The 25,095-nt window shown below is 41.3% G+C and overlaps 4 protein-coding genes across 5 annotated transcripts; 1 reads left to right on the top strand and 3 right to left on the bottom strand.

The window, feature by feature from the left end:
- Positions 1-475: 475 nt before the first annotated feature.
- LOC115408808 (chemokine-like protein TAFA-4) lies at positions 476-5,589 on the bottom strand. The gene is made up of 5 exons (XM_030119734.1): positions 5,574-5,589; positions 5,297-5,398; positions 3,458-3,613; positions 3,071-3,212; positions 476-551 (listed from the first exon to the last, which is right to left on the bottom strand). The coding sequence occupies exons 1-5, from the start codon at positions 5,587-5,589 to the stop codon at positions 476-478; spliced, it is 492 nt and encodes a 163-aa protein (XP_029975594.1).
- Positions 5,590-9,434: 3,845 nt separating this feature from the next.
- Positions 9,435-15,246, bottom strand: LOC115407793 (NEDD8-activating enzyme E1 catalytic subunit). 2 transcript variants are annotated; one of them, XM_030118291.1, is made up of 18 exons: positions 15,156-15,246; positions 15,015-15,053; positions 13,431-13,554; positions 13,241-13,321; positions 13,052-13,134; positions 12,762-12,842; positions 12,607-12,650; positions 12,451-12,515; positions 12,176-12,331; positions 11,405-11,507; positions 11,197-11,307; positions 11,053-11,106; positions 10,297-10,333; positions 10,132-10,213; positions 9,944-10,044; positions 9,767-9,830; positions 9,632-9,686; positions 9,435-9,536 (listed from the first exon to the last, which is right to left on the bottom strand). In XM_030118291.1, the coding sequence occupies exons 1-18, from the start codon at positions 15,173-15,175 to the stop codon at positions 9,448-9,450; spliced, it is 1,389 nt and encodes a 462-aa protein (XP_029974151.1). In that variant the 5' UTR covers positions 15,176-15,246; the 3' UTR covers positions 9,435-9,447. The 2 variants fall into 2 exon arrangements, with proteins under 2 accessions (XP_029974151.1, XP_029974152.1); XM_030118292.1 differs by having other exon boundaries at positions 14,991-15,053; positions 15,156-15,209.
- A 1,568-nt stretch (positions 15,247-16,814) lies between these two features.
- LOC115407795 (PRA1 family protein 3) lies at positions 16,815-21,473 on the top strand. The gene is made up of 3 exons (XM_030118293.1): positions 16,815-17,070; positions 17,868-18,085; positions 20,065-21,473. Exons 1-3 carry the CDS (start codon positions 16,889-16,891, stop codon positions 20,238-20,240), a joined length of 576 nt encoding a protein of 191 aa, XP_029974153.1. The 5' UTR covers positions 16,815-16,888; the 3' UTR covers positions 20,241-21,473.
- A 459-nt stretch (positions 21,474-21,932) lies between these two features.
- On the bottom strand, positions 21,933-24,757 carry lmod3 (leiomodin 3 (fetal)). Its single transcript, XM_030118725.1, has 3 exons — positions 24,337-24,757; positions 22,604-24,205; positions 21,933-22,421 (listed from the first exon to the last, which is right to left on the bottom strand). The coding sequence occupies exons 1-3, from the start codon at positions 24,622-24,624 to the stop codon at positions 22,374-22,376; spliced, it is 1,938 nt and encodes a 645-aa protein (XP_029974585.1). The 5' UTR covers positions 24,625-24,757; the 3' UTR covers positions 21,933-22,373.
- Positions 24,758-25,095: the final 338 nt, after the last annotated feature.

Here is a 25,095-nt window from a genome sequence, read left to right as displayed (position 1 = left end):
AAAGAAAAGAACTCAGAGTAAGCTGAGGGACAGCGTTTTCTACAAATGCTAGATAATCATAAATTTCTTAGTATTTGAGGTCTTCTGCTTTGATCGCCGGCGAGAGTCACAAGCCACCGACTGGATTCACTCTCGGCGCGCCGAAAATCCACAAAATCTCTTTTTAAGTGTGTGCCAGCAGGCCCATCCAAACTTTGATTGAGTGCATCGCAATGTGCTCGGCATATCAAGCACACAAACACAGCGACGCCGGCCGGAGCGGAATCCGTCCGCGCCGGACGGGAAGAGGCGTGGTGTGGCTTTATCTCGCTGATAGATTGTCCACTCAGCGGGATTAACACGCAGCAAAAAATTGCTCCAAGACAAAAGTGAATTAAAATAATGAGTTCTTGCAGTTTTAATGCTGGGCCAGAACGTATCTAATGAGATCAGTATTGTTCTTTGCTCTATCTGACGCTGTCCTTGGAGTCCGGCGTTATCCGGCTGGAGAGCAGCAGGCCAGGCCGGGTCTCAGCTGATTAGACGGAGGTTCAGCGTCGCTACCGCGCCACCTGAAAGAAACACATGAATGAAGGGAAAAAATGATTGGGTTTTTAGATTCATTTACATCACAATGATGTTTGTTACCTGCCATCTTTGATAAAGGACTTTTAAAAAAGTGATGTGAAGTTTGACTCAAGAGCTGAAGCCACGATATACAATTATGAAAAAGCAACAAGTGTAGGGTGAAAATGGATTCAGTCACTGAAAATTAGGAATAAATGAGTTAATATGAATCAATATGATATTGCAAACAACTTACAATTTACCAAAAAAGTTATAATGTGAGTTTGAGATTTGCAACCTGACAATAAATATTATTTCCTGTATCCAGATCATTTTCAGAAGGAAAAAACTCTGGATATCTGACATTTAGCAGCATGAGTTTTGCTCCAGATGTCAGTCTCCTGCTTTACATACAGTCTGTGTATCATGAGGTTCAACTCCTGGCTGGTTGTCATCCACATATCTGAGTTGGAATAAGATTTATACCCAGTGCTTTCCCTGAAGAAGCTCTGTTTGATTTGGCGGCAGTGGGATTCGAGCTTTAACCACCAGCTCATTGCTCTGGCCTCTCCCTGATTGATATAAATTAAATCACAATTAACATTTATTGGACGTTAATTGCTACTGATGCAGATTTAAGCCCCACTCGGGACTCACACCTCTTTTAAGAAGCACACACTCGTACAAATATGTATCCGCCGCCACTACGCACCGTGTTTTCATTACCATCTGGATTACAGTCAAATGAGTGCTTACAGACTGTTAGTGCATCACTGAAGAAGACAACATCCTGCCCAAACAATATCCTGGTCAGGAAACATGTATTTAAGGAGTGTGAGTTCCAGTTACCAGTGGAAGAGAGATGACTGAATGTTAGAGAGGAAGGAGGAGCTGATGGGAGAAATAGACCGGTATTTTCCAACATGACTTCTTCTCTGTATTTTTTTTTTCTTCGGAAGAAAAAATATTGTAAATAAGATTGAAAAGCAAGGTAAAATTCGTAATATTTTCCAGAACTTTAACTGTGTGGTTATCAAGTAAAACCAATAGTATGATAGTTATGACAATCATTTTTGCCCACTAGTGATTATTAATTCATTAAACAAATAGATAAACTCCCATGTTTTACTGTGAAAAACAGGAATTTCGGCTCTGCTGTTCAGCATTAAAAAAAAGGCATGTTTGCTTTGTGAGGCTCAGGCTGAGTTTAGAGAGTTGGCAGCTCTGCCAAAGTGTATATTGTTCAGACAACGGCGTCCAGAAGAGCTGCTCATCGCTGAGCGAAGCTCTGTGGAAGAAAACAAGTCCGTCCAGAGCGACCCACTGACGCCCGGCTGTCATTATCATGATTATCAGAGAACTTCCTTCCTTCCTGTCCAAGACTTTTAACATCACATCAAGATCAGTGTTTTAACTGTCATTATATCACCTGAATGTTCCTGTTCAGGTGCAGCCAGATCCAGGCTTCTGAATTCTGTTGTTTGGGTAAAATATCAAGATGTTTGCCAATAAATTAAATCACGGGAAATTAAAGTTTGTTTTATTTTTTTATTTTATCTTTGGGACGCATATTTTGATTGGTTCAATAAAGCATTTGCTAAATCCTGATCATAAACATTAAGCAACTGCTCAAACAACAGCTATGCGTCTCATGGTAAATGTGGATTTTCTGCACAGCCAGATGAAGTGTGAAGGCGCTGCTCGAGGGAAAGCTTTGTCGATTCATTCGAAAAAGATCATCTCGAAAGAAGTGAAGAGTGTCGGCTGTCACTGTGCTGTATTTAGAGGGTTGAATTCAAGCAGGATCCTTTCAGATGTTGAGAATCGTCATCATTAGTGGCAAAGCTGAGAAAATCTGTTTGTGGCGGCTTTCTGTTGAGTTGACTAAAGTCCGCAGAGAAACGAAGAAAAGAAAAGAGTTTTGTTTGCTACAAACTAAAATTACCAATATTTCAAACTGTATATACCTTCTAAGGTTTCTAACAAGGAGTTAATGAGCTGTTTGACAGTTTTGTGTGATTGCAAACTGATCAAGTAAAAAAAAAAAAAAAAAAAAAAAAAAAAAAAAAGGAAACTTATAAGAAAAGTGCATTTCTAAATAAAGTGGGGTTTCCTTTGGCTGTCAGATTTAATTACATGGGTTTTAGTGTTCAGCATTAGTTCACAGCTTATTTCATGTCCGTCCCCTTGGCCTCATCATTCACCAGATTATAGAATTAGGCCTTCTGAGCCCACTGTGCCTGCTGAGAGCAGGAGGGCTGATATGGCCAATGGGAGCTGTGATTACGCTTGATTGTGGAATCTTTTAGCATCAAAGGAGGGCTTACTGAAATAAAGCTTCACGAAGAGAATTCACAAGTCTGTCGGAGCCAGTTGGCATAAAAGTCAGTGCAGTAAAGGAGAAGGAGATTTAACGTATGGCTGCATTTAGGCATCTATAAATTCAGCCGTCTTAAATGAAAGTCATTACGTCTCTTTTGCAGGGTCTTTTTTTTTGTTGCGCCGCTGTGTGACTGTGACTCACGCAGGCCCGCTCCTCACCTTTGTGGTCTTCACTTTGTTCCCAGAGATGCATGACCAGCCAGTCAGGTCAGGGAGAACTCTGCACTCCTCCCCCTCCAGACAAGGCTCCATTTTACACCACCACTTCTGACGCACAATAGAGGCTGCAGGGAAAGAAAAAAAAAAAAAAAAAAAAAAGCAAGGCAGCTGAAGGTCACTTTACAAATGGAAAGACTTTAAAAAAAAATTACTTGTTTGGGAAAAAATCATTTCAATCAGGTGTGGCAGTCTTTTAGTCCTTAAAGGCCTGGGCATCAGTGGGGTATGGTGATACTCTGCTCTAATAAATTCATGCAGTGTCAGAGTAGTTTGGTTTGAGGGAGTCAGAAGAGCATCCCAGTAATATTACCTTCCACACAAGAGGGCAGAGCCCTTGTTTTCCCCGCTACCTGTCCTGGGAAGCAGGAGCACTTGACTGTTTGAGAGCGTTCTTCAATCTTGTTCTTGTTGCAGCAGCGATGGGCAGCCACCACTTCACAGGTTCCTGTCCTCTCCTGCGATGACCCTGAAACAGACATGAGGAGAGGAGGGTGGCAGCTCCTCCACAGCTCAGCATCCGTGTGGGGGGAACATGCATGAGGATCACAGTCCAGATCTTCATGGCTTTATTTGATAGTACATAGAGAAATAGAGAGAGAAAAAAAACCCCCACTGTGGTTTATGTGTTTTGTTTTGTTATGTTTTGTTTTTTAAATACAAGTTGAACACTTGGTTGTCGAGCCTGAAGTCAGTGTTTTTAAAGCTATGGCGCCACCAAGTGGATAAAAAGTATCTGCATGAATGCAACAGGGAATGAACGTCATTCAGATAAGAAAAATGCAATTCAACCATCAGCAGTACGTTCATGTTTCCAAAAGAGATAAAAACATATCTCCTTCTGCATCATTTTCCCAAAGAGGTAAAAATAAAGTATTTCATTAATGCTGCCAATCAAATATGCTTCATGCATTAACATTTAAGTTTTAATAAGAGGTCAAACAAAACCATGTCTGAAGACAATTACAGAAAAAAACCTGACTGTAATTTTTTGGTTATTTAAGCTCATGTGTCGCCCTACATTAATCTGAAGCAAAGTACACCTGAGATTAAAGGCTTGAAGTTTAAAATCACACTTCAGTCCAAGCAGTATCAAGCAGCCCTGAACTGGACAGATAAAATGGATGGAATCCAACTTGAGGCAAAAAAGTAATATAATTTAGTAAAAATAAGGTTTCTAAAGTTGAAGGAACCCAGTTCCTGCAGGTCAAATGATATGAACTCAGATTTGGCATCAAGGGACAATTCAGAAGTGAATTACTGGCCTTTTTTATACAACATTTCAGCTGGATAATGTTTTCACCAAAAACGTAAGAAACCCTGCAAATGGTAATAGCTTATAGCACTCATAAAAAAATACTTGGAAATGGAAATGTCAGTCAGTGTGATTTTAGGATATTTAAAGTTTAGAGAAACTATTTCATGTGGCATTTATACATGATAAAATCTCTTGACAACAGTCAAACTGACCAGTATCACCCAGATTCTAACTTGATTCAAACTGAAAACATCTTTCACTGCATTTCCTGAGAAAAATTCCCCCAGGCTATTGAGTACAATGTCCCTCCATAAAAGGTTTATTTACTTATTTATTTTTGTTGCCCAAGGTGGGACTTTTTAGTAGCACGAGGTGAATGTAGATTCAACTTTACAATCATTTAAAATTAAATGAAAATAAACAAAATCTTCCATTGCATAATTTTTTGTTTTAATAAATTATCCTTATTGATAAGTTTGGATGACATGGCTCTTCACCATATTAGCATAAATACAACTAAAAAATGCACATTTATTTATTTATTTATTTATTTATTTATTTATTGCACCAGACTTGGAGTTTAAAACCAGTTGGATAAACCATATCTCAGCAACTATTTAATGTAATCTAGTAAAATAAAGCACAAAAACACATTCGCTGCAGAGAAGTCTTTTTTTTCCGCGTCCATAAACCAAACCTCTGAGCGGCACACAGAAGATTTGCATCATTCCCTGATGAAAACACAGTGTGTGTGTGTGTGTGTGTGTGTGTGTGTGTGTGTGTGTTACTCTCGTAACTTTGACTATGATTTGACTGTGTGAGACCAGCGGTGACCAGCAGGAGCCATAATGAGGCCCTCAGGGGGGGTTCTGGTCTGGCTGGTCTGGGGCCTACCTGTCTGTCCTCGGGAGCTTTGGTTGCCACTGGACACTAGCTGGATGCAGAGGAGGAGGAAACCCCAGTGTAAAGGTGGAGTCATGATCACCCTCAACTCGTCTGCAAAAGGAAAACACAGAATCATGAGGAGTGTTTTCCGTCAACCGTGTCGCCGTTGAGCGAATTAACATCCCTTATCAAATCTCAGCCATTAATCTCATCCTGCTGAGCCAAGACAAATGAAGAAAAGCTGATGAAGCCCTGCTCAGACGCAGAGGAAAGTGGGTCCTCGCACTTCTTTCCTCGGTCATTTTATCCTTTCAGCTGCTGTGAACATCTGTGTGCAAAGCTAAAACTCTCTCCAGAACAAGCTGGAGTCCAGAGGAACTCAGACATGCTACACTTTTACCTCAAATTACAGCAGTAAATTCTCCAAAGGAAATGGTAACAGATTGTAAAAGCTCATGGCCATGCTTTGACTTGAGGCGTTTTCATTCATCACTTTACCCTTTGTGTGTAAAGTTTACGAGTGCAACTATTATTGTAATTGCTCCTCCATCCAATAATCACTTTCTAAGTTGTTTACTCCATAAAACTGCTTTTTATGGTTCCTTCACAGAGAAGAGATCAAAAATAAATTTAAAAAGTCTATACAGCAGTGGTCCCTATGATTAAAAGGCGTTAAAAAAAACACTGCAATGAAGCAGGTAGTAGTCTGCTATTTGACAGTATAATATTTCACCACATTTTCATGTTCAAAGTTTATTAAATGAAGCAACTATATTCATGACATATCCCTTTTTCTTTTGCCATTTTAACAGAAAACAATGACAATATGTTTTGAAATGTAACAGAACACACATTCTGCACATTATAATCAGTCTTTGTTGTTTTCACTACTGTCAGTGTCCCCAAAGCTTAAAAAAATAGAAATGAATAAGAATAATAAGTTGACATAGCATGAAAACATATATATCTCAACTGCAGTTGCAGCTAATACAATGTTAACTCCAAAGATTACTAATGAGAAAATCTAATCTATCACATCCAAATTAAGTGAGAATCAACAAATAATGAACATTTGGCGTTAAAATCTCAGTTTCATCACTGATCTGATAGTAATTCTTGTTATTCAGTCACTTACTTTGAGCTCAGGTTATTGGTGTGCATGATAAGCCACAGATAAATCCTCCATCCGTGTCTGACACTGTATTGATGCAGCAAAGATAGGAAAGTTTACAGCAAATCCACTTTGTTTCTGAAGTTTTTCAGGCTGAAATGAGAGAGAATAAAAAAAAAAAAAGAGAAAAAGTGTTTGCCTCGGTGCTCCCGCTGATTACCAGTCAACACGTCTCCTGCTCCTTCACAGCTCAGCTGCTCTCCGGGGAGTTTCTGCACATTTTCTATACCTTTCAGCTGCAGGATGCCATGTGAGAAGATATGTTGTGTGAACCCAGTGTGGGACGAGCCTGTCAGCTTCCCCCCCATCAGGAAAATTAAAGCTCAATCAAGACAGAAACCATCTGTCTCCTGGACAATATGTGGCCACTGGCCACTTTCATTAGTGCCATAAGAAGCTTAAAGTGAGTATTGAGTTGCTGTCACACAGTGGATAAACTGCATCAGGAGGCCCAGACCTCTGGCCTGCTCTCTAAACACCTCTTTTTTTTTTTTACACTTTTCTCCTCAGAAACAAACAGAAAGCTGTTTTATTCACGCTGCCAGTTCACCAGAGCAGTAAATGTCACGCACGCTCGGTGTTGTCAAGCCTTTCGGCTACATTTACACTGATTTGCACTCATTTCCTGCAGACTTCTTTCCTAATCCTGACTGTTATTCAGTATAACTTTAACCATCCGTCCATCTTCTTTACCGTTTCATCCAGTTCAGGACCACAAGCGGCCGGGAGCTGTTGTCCCTCGCGATGAGGCAAACCACTTCACCACTGTAACATGTTTCAGTAAAAAGCTTTGATTTTCCTTATGGAGGAATCCTCGGTGTGTGAGTGTAAACATCACCTGACCTTGACCTTCTGTCCTCTTTTTCAGGGACGACTACATTAACTTGAATTTATTTTCTTCGGGCTTCATTGTAACTACTTTCCTCATACTAAACCTCTCCCTGACTTAACCAAGCCTCGTATAAAAAAGTCTTCACCTTAAAAAATGTATGCTTTTCCTGCTTCTTGATTTTTTTAAATCCCCATAATAACAAGCATCAAAATGTGTCACTCTTTTTGAGTGCTGTGCATTGACTTAAATGATTAAGAAGTCCTCTACAGATCTTTGCACTGCTGATCTTTTCCTACGATTTATGTCCTTGTAATACGTAAAGAGATGGATGTGCCCACAACAATTAGAAACTGACGTTCATACACACATCAACACAACTGAACACTATTCAGCTTGGTAGCTCTGGAAAACAGCATCAGAGTTGCAAACTTTTAATGAATAGTATTCAAAAACCAAATGTCAAACTGGAAAATAAACAGCCAATTAAATCAGCAAAGCATTGCTGGAATACTATGCGGTGAACAATTTCAATAATGTTTTTTTTTTTTGTAATATGCCATAGATTTTTGCAAAAACTGAGAGGGATAACAGCACATATTCAGCATAGTTTTGCATAAATACTGGAATCAAGGGCAAATGACTCATATAAACCATTCAGACTGGCCAATTTGTACATGCAATCGAGTTTTAAAGAACTGTGTGGTCATATAGAAGGCCTGAATTGAAGTGTCAATCACTCATACAAATTAAAATGAACTCTCCAAATGTGCAGGTTGGTGATTGTCACATGAATGCAGCTTTTCATTTGTTATCAGGACCTTGTAATTTTGCTGAACAACTGTGATAACAAAAAAAAAAAAAGTTAATATCATTCCCACAATAGAAACTGTATAAATCAAAGCAGAAATGAGTTCCAGTAACAGAATTCATGTTCCTTATATTTCTTACTTTGTGTTTTATGTGCTCCCTGCTGAGACGCCACAGTGGATCACGTAATCTGTGGATCAGATTTCTTTCTGCTCTTCTCCAATATCTTTCCAGAACCATTCTTCTGGGCTTGCGGACTGGCACCACCGCTGTTATGAGCTTTGATAGCCTGTTTGTTCTTAGTTATAAGGGTACTATTAATCCTCAACATTACTGGTGGTTTAGCAAACAAAATGACAGCAAGAAACTCTAAAAAACTACCATATCGAGAGTTCATATTGATTTATTAAATACCGACTTCCTGTGGACTTCAGTAACTCTCACCCGTTCAGCCATTAAAGTTTTAATCTTGTTTTTATGGTCTAATTGGCTTAATTAATAGGAACCAGATTTTTCTTGTCAGCTTGAATACCCGAGGAGCGATTTGAATTTCAAATGTCATACTTACACTGCAGGTGCACCAGCGGCGGGGCCGGCTTATTAGATTTCACTGTGCCTTGCTGTATGAATTTGTAGTTTATTAAAACCATTGTGAATTTATTAACTTTGAACCCACATCACAGCTACCTGTGTAACTCTTGTTTAAAGAGCTTTAATGTGATGTTACGGGTGTCATATGATCCCTTTTAATGCACTTAAAAATAAATGAATAAGACCATAAAGTTACCCTGCTGTAGATCCATCCTTCTTTATGCTTGGACTGATTTTGCCTCAAATGCATGACTCAGGACTGTCAGGGAAAACCTCATCCACGCACAGAGGAAACATGCAAACTGCACAGAAAATCCTCCAAACCTCGATTCAAATGGAGGTTTTTTTTTTTTATCACTGAGAAGATAATTCACCCCCACACCACCGTGAGGCGTTCTGCCCCGTAGTTTGTACACAACAGAAATAATAAAGACTGAGAAAGAGGCAGCTGTATGATAATAACTCTTCAGAGCATAGTGCACATTATCTGATTGAAATCACTACATTATATGCCAACACGAAACAAAATGCACAAATAGGTAAACATCACTAATAGAAAAAAAAAGAAAACAATGATATTAAATGATTCATACAACAGCCAGTCTGTCCCCCCCCCCGCTGAGAAGAGCGGCCTTACTCTTACTCATATTTACATCGTCATGATATCAAATGTGCAACTGCGGCGTCACAGCGGAGCCTGTGCTGCTGCGTTCGGTTTGCATTCAGATGCATCAGTGCTCTTTTCCTTCTAATGGAGCCTCAAGCTGTGAAGTTGAGCTTGAAGAGGACCGTCTGGGGTGTGGTGACGTCCGCCACGGCCAGCTCCTGTCCGTCCGACAAGCCCAGCTCTGCAGAGACGAGATAAAAAAAAAAATAAAAAAAAACAGGTTGGCGTGTGCAGACCGAGCATGTTTACAAAAGCCGCCTGACGTTTCCTTCTCACCCTTTAAAGTTTTGCAGAGGTTCGGCCTGGTCCGCTCCTCGATGGATTTAACAGACTGAGACAAAATGGTGATCCCGGTTTAAGTAATGGTCACGAATCATTTTGCGGAGACGTTTGTGAGGTTGAATTTATCACCTGCAGGTACAGCGTCTTGTTCTTCCCTTCCAGAGTTGTGGTGATGGCCGGCGATTTCATCTGTCTGGAAAATTAATGGATGTGATCGTGATTTTCACCTGTTAGTCTCGCTGTGAAGTGTGTGTGTGTGTGTGTGTGTGTGTGTGTGTGTGTGTGTGTGTGTGTGTGTGTACTCACAGCGAGGCGTTCTCCGTCAGGTACTCCAAGACCTCCTGTAATTTGGCCGAAGGAGGGAACTGGAGATCCTGAGGCACCTGGCTGCAGGCCGAGCAGTTTTCCTGTCCGTCGAAAAGGTTTCAGATTACACCTCTTATCGTGTGCAGAGATGAAACGCGCGACTGGAGAAATCAGTTTTGCAGACGAACCTTTCGCTCGGCTTCGAAAGTGTAGGTGTACAGTCCGTCCACGTCGTTGAAGACCAGGTAATTGTTTAAAGGAATATATGCGCTGGAAAACACATGAGATGGCTTTTATTTGACAAATCAAACTGACAGGAGACTCATGGGTATGAATGTGTTTGTGTAACCAACCTGGTGGCAATTTTAAAAACTTCCAGAGCGCAGGCAGCTGAGGGGGAGACATGCAAAAATAACCAAGGTTAGATTAATTGGTTCAAGGAAGAAGCAGAGTGGATTTCTTTTGCTTTTAAAGCTGTGCAATTTTACACACAATTTACACACCTTTCACACAGCCAGAAGAGGCAGGATGACTCGAGGTGAAACTGTTTTGACTTTATGTGGAGTTTGCATGTTCTTCCTGTACATTGCAGGTTTTTTTTTTTTTTTTAATCAAGGTACTCTTCCTTCTAAAATCCAAAATCATGCTCACAGGTGGATTGGTGACTTTAAATTGACCTGAGTGAGAAAATGTGTGTGACTGATGGTCTCCTTGTGTTGGTCCCACAACCGGAACTGGAATCCGGTGTGAATCAGGAAGATGGATCGATGAATGGAAAGGCTTCTGATGAAAGACTCAGAGCCAAAATGAGCAGTTACGAAAAAGTGGTGGTGCCCACTGAGGGTGAATTGAGTGAGTGAGTGAGTGAGTGAGTGAGTGAGTGAGTGAGTGAGTGAGTGAGCGAGCGAGCGAGTGAGTCTTTCTGTTGTGAAGACTGTAAAGCTGAATTTGCTTGTACTGCCAGAGTAAAGTGGGGAAGTGCTGAACAAGAGCTGGTGTTGTGACAGTAAAAGCAGGTGGTTTACTCAGTCGTCCGCTGCTCTTTTCACATATTTAATGAATACAAAACAGATCTGAGCGGCATCCTCAAAACCCTTCCTGAAACATACCAGCAATAACAGCATTAGTCGATGCCACGGCAGGAATAATCCTCTTCACAACTCCTGTGCAAGAAAAAGGAAATAAAAATAGTAATAAAAATGTGTGTTTAGCTTTGACGGACAGCTGTGAGGTTTCAGTTTTCAGCGGTTTACCTTGAGTGAGTCTGTACGTCACCCCTGTGATGTTAAACTCTGCAGCTCGTTCTTGGGATCGATCAAACACCCACTGGATGTGCTCCGGATTGTCTCCATCTAAACTCGTCTCTGACAGAGAGAAACATTAAAAGTTACTCCACCACAGAGCTGTGACGTGTTGGGATTACTGGTGCCGAGTCAAAGAGACGCGACTCCTGCAGCATACCTCCAAATGGCTTTTCTTTGGGCCACTGTAGAATTCTGGCATATTCAATGCAGTGTTCTGGTAACCTCGGCATCGACGCGATGGTGCACATCGGGAAGTTGATCTGTGGAGCATAAAGCTCGATTGAATGCTGCTGCAGATGCATTTAAATGAGAACTAGAAGTCAATTATTGGATCTGCATAATTGAGACAACCTAGATAGCAACAATAAAATTAACATTTGCACTTTAAATGATGAAGTCTGACTATAAAACACATTTTCCAGTGTGAGCTGCCGCTTCATTCCTGATTGTCTGTTTCTGTTCAATTGGGTAGTTTTTAATTTTATTATACTTCATCAGGAGCTCTGGAGCCAATACGAGCTGACTTGGGGTGAAGGTAGATCGCTAATCCATCGCAGCTCAAACACACAGATAATCACACTTCATCACGATTCAGGAAGCTCTCACACCAGCCACAAGTCGATCCAGTCAAGTTAGCAGTTGGCTGAGCAAAACGAAAGCAGGTGGCCTAATGAGGTGGACTCAGAGTGGCCTGAATACGGTGTGGAGGCAGTTATTTGGGGACCAAATGCTCCGAAGTGCAATGCCTTAAGAAATGCACATATATCAAAAGCACACAAGGGGCTTTAATCTCTCTGAATGAGTTTTTCTTCATCACAGCACATGCACCTAAGATGCTTTACCATAAAAAAAATTGTTAGCACATGTCTGAGCTACTGTGTGTTACTGTTCATAAACGCTGCCAGCAGAACGATCTGAAAGGGGGTACCTGTGGCGGGTACAGCTCCAGCGTGCAGTCAATGCATGCGGTCATGCCGGGCAGAATAACACGGGCGTTTCCTTTGAACCCCTCTGTGCCTCCATCGATGAGGGGGATGATGGAGCTGGGGTCCAGGACGCCGTCTTCATAGCTCAGGAGAGAGATCTGAAAAAGGTTAAAAAAACAACCGTCAGTCACTTCCATAATGTTTACTTATGTCTTTTTGTATATTTGTGTTCAGCAAACGTATGTTAATAAATGTTAACAGTGGAAAACATTCCCACCAGCATCCCGTTCATCCAGCGTCTGGCGATGATGGAGTCCAGTCCACAGACAATGATGTGGAACTCTGCAAAAGGTGCACATTTTTATGTTAGATCAGGTGTTTCTCATGTAAATACTGCTGATTCCTGGTACCAGGTGAAAGAAAACACACTTACGCCGGTAGAACGACTCATCAAAATCTTGGATTTTCTTAAAGTGACTGTGTTTTATAGATAATTAAGAAAACTTAGCAAAAAGTTTTTGTTACATTCTAGATAAAATGTGTGTTGTTATTGTTTCTTTTTTTTTTTAAGTGAGCAGAAAAGGATACGGGACAACTTTGCATCCTGGAACACGGCCGTTGATGAAGTCAGCTGCCACTTCTGCCTTTGGTCGACCGACATCTTTGGGTCTGAATGGACATAAAGAATTTTGCAGACATCTGTTCACAGGCTAAATTCATCACTGTAAGGAAAATTCAGCAACTGTCGTCATATTTTACCAGTGTTTTTTTTCCCCCCCAATCAAACACATGTAATTAGAAGAAAAAAGAAAAAGTACAAAGAATAAAAATAAAATACATTCTGGATGTGTCGTTTGTTGAAATGAGATTGTCCTTACCTGAAAAGAAACTGCCTGTTTAGGTTGGACACGTCAATAGTGTCCATGTCAACCACATGAATGAGGCGAAACCCGGACAGTGCCTGAGGGAAAAACACCACATGACAAAATATCCAACCTGGGACAGACTGCTTGTGTCTATTCACTTCAAAGATAATGAGGAGCAACATAGATACAAGTTGTCAATACCAGATTTTTAAGAAGTTCACACCCGAGTCCTCCCGCACCGATGACCAGTATCTTGCACGTCTCCAACAAAAACTGCAAAGACTGACATGAAAAGGCCACAAAGGCAAAGGTGTAAATGCCTGAAAGATCACATCAACGTCCTTTTAATCTGACAGTGATCATTTCATGAATATTGCTGTGAATACGTTACCTCGGTGCTCGATTCAAAGTCAGGATGGGTGAACGGGCCGGGTCTCTCCAGAAACTTCTTCACATGATTCCACCGGCCGTCCCAGTCGCAGCCACCGTCCCTGTGTCCGGCATCTACAGCCATTCTGCACACAAGATACACCAACATACGCCGACCTTGTAGTCTGACTCCCATCAGAAAAAAACAGGCAGAAACTGCTTTTATAGTTTATACACACTATTTATAAGAAGCTCCCAGAAAACTGCAGGAACACTCATATTCTGTTTCTTCAAGACATGATTAAAACTTCCTGGTTTCTGCAGGATTCTTTTTATTAAAGCAGTCATTCTTTTTACATTGCAGTGCTTCTTCACTTCCTGCATTACTTTTCAGCTCATATTTTTTTTGCCTGTTTTAAATTGTTTTTATGCTATTCTGTTTTTTTATTAACATTCATATTCTATATCTGTCACAATGTTCACATTTGTTTGCATGAACACTAAAAAAAGTCAGTGCATTGTGGAATGAACGTTTATAACAAGCTTTTTCCACTTTCTAAAATGCTGTTTATAGATTGTTCATTCTTGCATTTTGTGATTCTTTTTTTAAACTTTAATATAGAGGTTTGTAAAGGGCATTACCTTTATTTCATATTTTTAACATTGAGGAACACTGTGGAATTGCTGTTGTTCTGCAAAGTTGGACTGTGCAATGACAAAGATTTATCTTCCAAGCGAAATAATGAAATAATATAATGCAGTTCTCCAAAAAGAAGCTAAATGACTCAAATGGTCACAACAGTAGGAGTAATTGGCAATCAAGACATTTCTTTAACACCTCCAAACTGCAGTACTATCATGTCTGAAAAGTGTTTGCATTTGCTACATATTCCTGTCACTGTGATAAAGATTTGACTTAATTTTTTTCCCAACAATGCAGATCCATATGTGAAATCCTTCTGTCATTACACCGAGTCCTATCTATAGCATTCTATAGCCAAAGACAAATTTTCAAAAGTGCAATTTTATACTGTTGCACCTTCAACAGATTAAAAATATTTAACATGATTTAGAAATAGACATCTCTTTACTCTTAGACATACAGCAATGCATTCACACGGACGCTGTGTTGTTTAAAGGATGTTTTGCAGCCATTTATATATTATATACATGCATATAGAACATGTACAAACATATTTACTGTTTTATTCATTCCTAATGTTTTCAGCAGCAGCTGGTTTGTATTATACTAATATGATCTCTATTCAATGTGTGTTTTAAGGTTTCTTTAAGGTTTTAAATTCCCTCTTAGAATTAGCGTGTTGCGTTTGAGTGACACCGAGTAATCACGTTAATATCTTAGTAATGTCAGATTTGCGTTTTCAGCACGACCGATTACACCGCCGTTGCTTACTGTACCAGATTTACACGATGTGAATGGATACACAGTGAGTCGGGGTGTCTTATAATATCAGCTTGCAGGCTTTTTGTGGCTGGGTATGGGCGAAATGTTTGTTTTTGTGTCTCCTGGCCCAGCAGTCGCTGCTCACTGTGCAACGCAAACCTGCTGCCAGTCAGAGACCTTCATTTAGCATTCGTCACTAACTTCTCAGTCAGGTCCTCTATTCGCCTTCTTTTCTTCTCCCTGCAAGAAAGGGGCGACACGGGATTGAAGCGTGACATTTAAGGGTCCAAGCGCCAACGTTTAGGTGTATTAATATGAGATTTTCCGTTCATTGAGACTTACGGCTCCTCGACATCCGCCATACTTTCACGGTCCCATGTCCTCGATTCAGCGTGTTGCGTTCAGGAGCGTCGGAATTGCGCCGCATACTGCATCTGCACCGCTCCGTGCAAGGGAAGGGTTAATAAAACAGAAGAAAAAAAAACACAATAAGCGGCACAGAAACCACGGCAACTGCTACAAATACAAGAGAAACTCCAATGCGAGACACAGGAACCTTGACAGTCGCTGCATATACCAGATAAAATACATTGGGAGGGTCAGAAACCTTGATAATCCAGATAAAATATCATGGGAGGGTCAGAAACTGACAACCACGAGAAACACAAGAAACAAATTACAATGATTAACATTCACAGGAAAATGATGAAGCATAAAATAGCACATGAGCGAATATGGAACCATTTACCGACAATCCAAAGGCATAAATTAAAAAAATAACTTGTATAAAAACTTTACAAGCACACCGATATGCAACCTCCACACGTTTATTGTCCTTTTTGGGTAGATTATTTCACTGTATCAAAAAAAAAATGCTTAGAGTCAAACACAGAAAGCATAAAGACAAACACAGAAATAAAACTTTTGCAAACTATCCAACAAGAACAAACTGTTGACATGAATGGAAAACATGAACAAATGTCCGAAATATATTTTCTTAAAAACAGCATGAGAAATGTATTGACATACACTGAAAAATACTATACAGGGGAAATTATTACATAACATACACACAGATAAAGTTACCATACACACAGATGACATCATAATATATTATATAATACACCCTGGAGAGGTTGCCAGTCCACCACAGGGCAAATGTAGAGACAGACAACCATACCTATAGGGGCAATTTTAGAGTCACCCATTAACCTCCCACATGCATGATTTTGAACAGTGGGAAGAAACAAGGCTACCTGGAAGAAACCCACACTCACACAAGGAAGAACATGCAAACTCTGGCCCAGTCAGTATTTGACCCATGACCTCCTGCTGTGAGACATGAGTGGCAACCACTGCTCCACTGTGTGGCCCTACAGGGTATCATAGAATACATGATAAATATGAAGCAATATATACAATACAACACAATACATAAAAATTAATACTATACACAATAATACGGACACAGAGGATACAGCAGCATGAAACTTACCAACCGCTGAGACTGTGACAACACTCAGACTGGCTGTGGCTCTGGCGTTCCCATTTCCCATGTCACTTGACTCCAAAATTGTTCCCAATAAAGGGATTTAGCATGATGTGTGAGTTAATGGGTGAATGTCATTAACAGTCTAAAGGGCCATTACATTATACAAAAACAAATGCTTGCATAAAATAATACAAAAGAAAGAAAATATAAGAAGAAAGTGAAAAAATAATGGCACAATGAAAGCACATTAATGTGTATAGGAACAGATATATCATTACTATATCATGAAACAGTTTTAATTTTACAAATCGACGTTTCTTAAAAATAAATCCGTTCTTATTCTGTTTATTTGATGTCATTGCGTACGAAAATAGTGTTTAAAAAACAAAGCATCTAACAACAAAAAACAAACATTGGCGTTTACAGACTGCAAGTGGAAGCGGTCTCGGTGCAAATCTCGCGAGAGTATATCTTCTCGCGTGGTTTCCCTTCCTCTAGGCTGTGACGTAATCCGCTGCCTGTCAGAATGTGACGCAGCGTGCGTCGGTTTGTTTGTGTCCGTGCCTGGTAACTTCATGAAGACATGGCAGCGAACATGGAGCTGGCGCCTCTCAGACCGTGGGACGACTTCTTCCCCGGGACGGACCGCTTCACCAAGCCGGAGTTCGGGGATTTGACCAAGTGGAACAACAGAGTGATCAGTAATCTCATGTACTACCAGACCAATTACTTCGTCGTGGCCCTGGTGGTGTTCCTCATTGTAGGGTGAGTCGTGGCAGCAGGCTAGCATCCGATTAATCAGCCTGCATACCATTGATCCACACCCATCATCAGGCTATTTCTGTGCTGCGATTGTTGAAGCTCTTTTTTTTTTTTATCCTCTTGAACTCACGGGCTTTTAAGCCCAGTTTGACCTACACTCTTCATCGTAAACACATACAGTTACTGTAGCGTTCAGAGATGTCAGCTGTTTTACAACATCCTGCTTTCTTTAGGTGAAAGATCAACCAGAAATCTGCACACAAAACCACTAAATTACCCCTGAGATGATCATAAATGTAATCTGGTGTCGTTAATATCAACATATTCTTCGTGTAATTTTGTTCATTTGATTTCTGTCCTAATTATATGTTGATGATGCAGTGGAAAAAATGATTCTAAGCTTGCCTACAGGCTTCTGCAGTCTCAGTTCACACCCCTCTGTCACCTATTGTTGCCACTGCCAGCAGGCTGTGCTATTGATGAAAAAATATTGGTGCATCTACAGAAAAGGTGTACAAATGAAAGAAGTTGATCGTTTGGCAGTCATTCATACACCCTGAAAATAACTTCAGGAATATTAATTGTGATGAAATTGGCATCTTTTCAAAAAAATATGAATAAAGACATCAGCACATATGAAATATTCAGCTAAATGAGACATATGAGACACACCCAGAGCTCACATCCTACTGTCAGTTTTGTTTTGTTTTTTATTCCAGAAAGGAATTTAGATGTATTCAAAAACAATGCAGCTATGAGTTTTTTATACTGTCATTTTTTTTGGATGTCTTCATCTTCAGATTCATGAATCCTTTCGGTATGTTCCTGGGAGGCACTGTGGTGATTCTGGTCTTCATGGGATCGGTGTGGGCTGGAGAAAACCAGGCCGTCATCAAGAACTTCAAGAAGAAGAGCCCCACTCTGTTTGTCATTGTCGTGATGGTCACCAGTTACTTCCTGCTGTCGCTGTGCGGCGGTGTCATGGTCTTCATCTTTGGTATCACCTTCCCTTTGCTGTGTAAGTCTTTGCATAACACACACACATGCACACACACACACTTCTCCTTTGCTGACGTTTATATAGCACTTTTCAGATATGCAAAATATATTTAGATTTTACTAAAATTAATAGCAGACTATAATCACACACACGCAAACACACGCGCATATGCACACTCTCATACACTTACAGAGAAACGCATCCTTTAAAACTACAACATCAAAAATATTTTTTAAAAATCCAACAATTAGTAAACACTATGCGATAAGAGATTTTCAGGGAAAGTTTCTCAACAGAGCCTTAACATCATTCATTGTAAAGTCCTTTCTAATACAGCTAAAAGGAAACTGTCAGGGCTGCTCTGGCAGGAACCAGACTCATAAGGAGTTATAACTTCTCGTAAATATGGAGGAGCTCCAGTGTTTATGGATTTAAATATAAGCAATAAGATCTTAAAATCAATTTCAAAACTCGCAGGGAGCCAGTTAAGCAAAGCGAGAAGCCTGGCAGCAGCATTTTGGATGACCTGGAGTCTGAGTGTGTTCTGTTTACTGAGAGAACTGCAGCAGTAATCTAATGTTTAAGCTGTGGATGCATGAAAGACCTTTTCCAAATCAGCAGAGCTTCCTTTGTGTACCTCCAGCAGAGCTTTGAAGGGACCTTTCATAAAAGCCTTAGCTGTACAAAACTTTTGGAAGAATTGAAAAATTTGAAATGAAATACAAATTTCAATATTGTTTAATATATTAACAGGGTAAACACTAAGCAGCGTGATAAAATATCAAGTTTCAAATCTTCACTGAAAAGGTTATTAATAGGTTTTATGTTTAAAAATCGAAATATTACCTTGAATCAGATGCTCTTTCATGTTATCTTGAGGGCTTGTAACATGTTGGCCAAAGAAATAGAGGATCTGAGAGGATTTACGAGTTCATAATCTTGAAGCATGTCTGACTGGCAGTGTTTTGTTACATACTGTTCGGTACACTTTTACAATCTAAAATGATCCAGTTGAACAGCTCTAACATGAATTCTGACGGTCACGTTTTTCCTTTCTGATGAGTCACAGTGTATTAAAAATTATTCTGCAGCTCAACACTACTTATATGAAAGGAATATGTTGTAGATCTTAAGCAAAGCTAAATATGATCACATTTGTCTGGACAAAACAATAACACAGGGGAACCGAGATGGTACAATAAAGAAGAAGAGTGTGGGGTTTTTCCCTCAGCATATATGTCTGATTACTGATGAGAAACCACACATTCTTTTCTTCTTCTTTAAACCTTTCTGTCACGTGGTTGTTGCTGTGCTGAAAGCATCTTAGCCTTTTACAAACTGAGTCCGTTTTACCGTATGGGAGGTTGACTTTCCTTTTGTGCAGTGCACATATTTGGGTTGAGCTATACAATACAAGCCGTGTAAATGAAGAGGTGAGTCACTCAGTAATTCTCTTTCTTTGTGGATGAGCAATGTTTTCCTGACTCTCACTCATTCTGACTCACAGTATTGAAGTCTCACTGATTAGCATTTACGCGTGACACCGACGGTAGCATAAAGCCAGCGTTGTGAGCCATACTGTGAACTCGGCGATCTGCTCTGGCTCTATAAATACACCGGGATTGGGAACGTCAGCGGAGTGGTTTGGATAATTGGTGGGTTGGATCGCCGGAGCAACTGTAGCCGCTGGAACACTGTGGCAGTTTGATCACATCCCAGCAGGCCTGCCCACCGCTGCATGTGTTGACGGGTTGCCATGGGTTGTTGATTCGGAGGGCACCGCATTTACCGGCTGATGTCATGCATTCAGTATCTGCTTAAAATGGAAATAAAAGATCTGCCTGTCCCTCCACCTGCTTCAAAGTCTTAGCAGCAGCCGTATCACATTTTGTTTTTCGTAGAAATCCATCCTCTTCAGGCTGAGAATGTGTTTTTTTTTTTTTTTTAATGCCAACTGATGAAAGGTTTGAGATTGATCGCTGTTGTTTTTCCTGCAGTAATCCTGATCCATGCCTCCCTGAGGCTGCGTAACATGAAGAACAGGCTGGAGAACAAGATAGAAGGTGTCGGGCTGAAGAAGACCCCGATGGGCGTCATCATGGACCTCCTGGATCAGCAGGAGGAGAAAATAAACAAGATCCAAGATTTAATCGAAGGCAAGCTAAAGGGTTAAGGCTCAAGTGTACCGAGGGAAATCGTGTCATGCAGTGCAGATTGAGATCTTAGTAGCATTGCTCCATGTGTCACTATTTTATACCCGCACTCCACACGTCAAGTTACTGATAGATGCATTCCCACCCTCTTTTTTTTCCCCACTTTGGTTTTATAGGGTATGTGTTCATCCTAATTGAAATATTTAGATAGACATATGAACATGATGTATAATAAATATGGACTGGGTGGTGTGTGTTAAAGATTACCAAAGGTTTGAGCGTTCCTGTCTGAAATCGTCCACAAACGCATCGTTTCCCTCGTCGATTGTGCAATTTGTCTCATCAGAAAAAGACTTGAGCAGTCATTTCAGCAAACCCAACGTGAAATGTTTGAATAAAAATAAATAAAAAAAAAGCTATTGCAGGGATGAGACATCAACTGATGTCGTTACAGAAAAGAAATGATTTCCTTTAAGTTCGCTACCTCAGAAGGAGCATGTTTATCTCTGTTCTCACCAAGTAGACCCACAGTACCGATTTACCTACCTAACAGCCGGTGACACACTTATTTAGCAGCAATAACGGCAATCTTTCGACGACAGGAGCTCTGCGGAGGCTTACCGGAGACCAATCTGCTCGTAGCGTAGCTGAGGTGTGTGTGGGATGGTGAACAGTACTGGAGAGCAGCTGGAATCTGTGTGTACAGTTCCTGTGTATCTGCTTCGATCACAGCTATGCAAAACTGAAAAAGGGAATGGCAAGTGCAGCTTCATTGTTTGAATATACTCTCATTAATATGTATACATTTGTTGTCTGGTGTGTTTTTATTTCCGTAATATAGCATGCAGAAATGTATGAAATGGCTGCTGGATGCAAAGTACTTAGTTTCTAATCAAACAAACTGTATTAAAGTGTCACTTTAGGAGGAGTAAATATTGGACTAGGCCCTTTCCCCCCCGTTACATCCCCTAACCTTTACAAAAAGCCAAATTATATTTTTCAACCATAATGTTAAGTGCTCATTTTGTATTCCTGTCGTCTTCTGCTGTTTTTTTTTTCTTTCTTCATCACACGTGCACATTGACGGCAGGTCGTGCATGCTACCTTTGAAATGACAGAGAGGTTGTTCATGTTTTATTGATGCTTTGTTATGTATTCCTGATGTTTTTATGTGACCTTTTCATTTCATGAAAAGTAATGAACTGGAAGTAAAACATGGCTGTCCTCCACAAAAATAAAAATAACTTGACTTACGTTGCAGTCTGTCTTGTTTTTTTTTTTTTTTTTTTTTTTAATTTGAAAGTTATTTTAAGCTGTGATTTCACAGTGCTTGTTTTTTTGTTTGTTTTAGCCAGTTTTGCTCATTCCTCTCCACATAAATATACAGGTTAACCTGTAAATGGCAGAAAAATTAAAAACCTGTCCATATTGAGTAAAATGTGTGTTTTATGAGGAAAGTCATGTCGTGAAAGCAGTGGCAGATGATTCGGGTCCAGAGCCATGATGTGCAGACATTGCTTCACACAAACTATTAGAAGGAAACCACTTATTTTAAGTGCACCCATCTTTCTATATATTATATTTTGGAACAAATACACATTCCTGCAGCTCTCTAACAATTTGATGCACAAACTGCTGTGAAAGCTATCAACATCTGGGTCAAAGCTGGTGGAGCCTCTTATACAGGGTGAGTCTGCTGTTAGATCGTAAGTACAATGATAAAGGTCCAAGGCAAAGAATGAAAGGTTTTTTTTTTTTTAATATAGCAAAATGCAACTATATTTAAATGTTGTGCCAAAGTTAAAATTCATCACATGTAATCAAACAATCTTCGTCTCAGTTTCCATCCATTTCCAGCATGTTACACATTTCGGAAAATACAAAAAACTCCTCTGTGAAAACAGTTTTTTATCATGCCATTGAAAAGACAACACAAATGAAACACATTTCAATGTGAATTCAACACGTGTGTTTCAGTGACTTAACACTAATTATAATAACTTTATAAATATTGCAACATAAACAGTAGAACAGAAACAAATCGATATTTTTATTTGAAGTGCCGTGACGTTGCAGTTCAGTCGTATAGCCTAATGCACTGCTGCTGTGCAGCGAGTCGTGTGTAAACTCAACACTCGGCATGAGTCGACGTCTCAGAGCAGACTCGTTTCACCTGATTCCAGCACTTTGGGGAGCGGCACCTGCAAACAGCAACAGACGGCGGAGTTCAGCTTAGCTCATTTCACATCATTCTAAAACACGACTAACACATGTAAATGCTCTCCTGAACAGCCTTGACCTCAACGCTGTGTTAGGTGTCAGAAAATCCTGACATGATCATTTTGGAGAGAGTTCCTATCCCACCATGCTGTTCTATACTCACAGATTTGAGATACGCCACGTTGCTCTTCTTGATCTCGTCCAGGAGCTGATCGCGCGGCGTGAGGTCGACCTTCGGAGGCACTCGTCGGCGAGGGACAGGCTTCAGAGTCCTTATCATGTCTTTCAAGTTGGGTTTTTCATCTCCCGTGTCTCCGCCGTCTGCATCCCTCACCTTGGGGGTCTTCCTCAGCTGGAAACTCGGCTTCTCCGCTCTCCTGTCCTCCCTCGGGTCCAGGTCTAGGAATGGATCTCGTTTTTTGGGAGTCCTCTTCAGCTGGACGTTCTTCAGGGGGTTGGTTGTTTCCGCGTTGCCCGGCTGGTTCGCCGTTGACGGCTTTTTGGGGATTTTGTTGAGTTTGCGCTGCTTCTGTGGTTCCGGCTGCTCTGCTTGATGGTGCGTTTGAGGCGGAGCGTTCAGGTCTGCAGAAGGCGGGATGAGTCCACGCTCCTTCAGCAGCTCTAGAGGCGGTAAGTACCCCAACATCTGCAGCAACCCGGGAGGCAGGTTCAGACTGTGTTCGTACATCTGCATCAGCTCCCTCTGCTCCTTCAGCTGCTGCTGCTTCTGCTCCTCCTTCCTCAGCTGCCTCTGGCGGTCCAGATTCCTGGTCAGGATGTTGGTCACCACCATCCGCGGCCCCGGCAGCTCGAAGTGGTAGCCCATCTTCAGCAGCGTGTTGTTGGCCTTGAGCAGGCGGGAGATCTCCATCTCGGCGTGGTGGCCCAGCATGTGCCTCTGGTTGTGGAAACGCAGCTCGGTGAGCGTCTCGTTGAACTGGAGGCATCGGATGATGGCGACGATGCCTTTCCCGGTGATGAAGTTGGACTCGATGTTCAGGGTAATGATGCTGCGGTTCTCCCGGAGCATGTTGGCCAGGTTGTAAGCGATGTTTTCATCCACCCCGGTGTTGGCTATGCTGAAGGTTTTCACGTGTTTGTTCTTCTTCAGGGCGTTCACGTAGTCCAGGAGCATCTCTTTGGGAATGTTCTCAATATTGTTGAGGTTCACCTCCGTGATGGAGGGGTTGTTGTTCCGGATCTTGTCAAGAGTCGACTCCAAGTTGGTCTCATTTCCCGAAGGCCTTGACGTCATTTTCATTGTATTCAGTGTCAGCTTGGGGATTTTTAATTTGTTAATTTGCCTTTCCTCTTTCGGCGGGACCCAGTCACTGGATTCCTTTGTCTCTGGCTGCTCCGGTGCTTTCTCTGAAGGCAAACTGTCTGTACACGCATCTTTCTCTCTTTCTTCTTCAGTGCTGTGATTCGAGGCTGCAGGTGTCTCTTCTGTGACTGGAGGAAGCTGCCGCTCAGCTTTACCTTCATCTGCGTCTTGCGGAGGCTGTGGAGGCTTTTCTGTACCTTCAGATTTCACAGGTGGCTTCACCACTTCCTCTTCTTTCACGTCCACTGCTTTCCTCTTTTCATCGACCTCATCAACTTCTTCAATTATCTCTTCAATGATCTCCTCTATAATTTCCTCTCCGTCTGCACAATCTGCACCTTCCTCCTCAATCACCTCTTCGATCACTTCGTAGACCTCGTATTTCACGTCACCAGAGCTTTCCTCTGATTCTTTCTGTTCTGCTTCTTCTCTCAAGGTTTTCTGTGGAAACAGCAAATCAGAACATGTGATCAAGACTTTTCTTCCTGCTTTTTTTTGTTGTTTGTTTCAAATAAATCTTTTACTCTCCTAAGCTGACCAGTGCATGTGAGTGCGAGAGTTTAAGTTCATACCTCGCTGGGCAGCAGAGTGGCGGGCACTCTCTCTTCTTCAAGCATTCGTTTCGACTCTTTCTCCCAATAGAGGTAATCCACCAGCGATCTGTGGTCGAACGACCCCGTTGGAGGTTTCTCCGTCTGGTCCTTCTGTCTCTGCCCCACCGGTACGCTCTCATCAGGGGCGATCATAACATCCATTTCACTCTGGAGCTCCTGGAGCTCCTCGGGCGAAAGCATCGCCAGGATTTCATCTTCATCGATATCCTCTTCATTAAGATCCTCGAGCTCTTTATCTGTGGACATGTTTACCCTCTAATCTCGTTATTCTGTTGTCTTCAGGAGGAAGGATAATTTCAGTCCAATCGGTGACTCAGACGGAGCGAACTGGGAAGACTCTGACTTTGACTTCTGACTCGGCCTCATGCGTGGTCTAAATTTAAACCCCGTCAACTTCATGGAAGATATTTAAGCTACAAGCAGCAGAGAGAGACATGTCCACATTCTACGAGCAGCCCCTCCTCCCAGCTGGCCGGGCCGTCAGGACCCCTCGGGATGACAGTTGCTTCGGGCGAAGGGAAAGTGCGGGACTGACAGCAGCAGGTGGATCGTTTTCACAGACACGGCTGGAGGTGCCAAAGTCTGGACTGCAAGCAGAGCTCCTCCTCTGGAAGACACAGACTATGAAGCAGCATCACACAGTGTGAGCCAGCGGGACGTTTACTTTAGGGGAATGGATACTCACAGTTTGAAAAAAAAAAAAAAGATGTATTATTT

The sequence above is a fragment of the Salarias fasciatus genome, chromosome 20, assembly GCF_902148845.1.
Source record: "Salarias fasciatus chromosome 20, fSalaFa1.1, whole genome shotgun sequence".
NCBI classification, from domain to species: domain Eukaryota; kingdom Metazoa; phylum Chordata; class Actinopteri; order Blenniiformes; family Blenniidae; genus Salarias; species Salarias fasciatus.
Note: the sequence above shows the minus strand (reverse complement) of the source record. Positions and strands in the feature narration are given on the sequence as shown.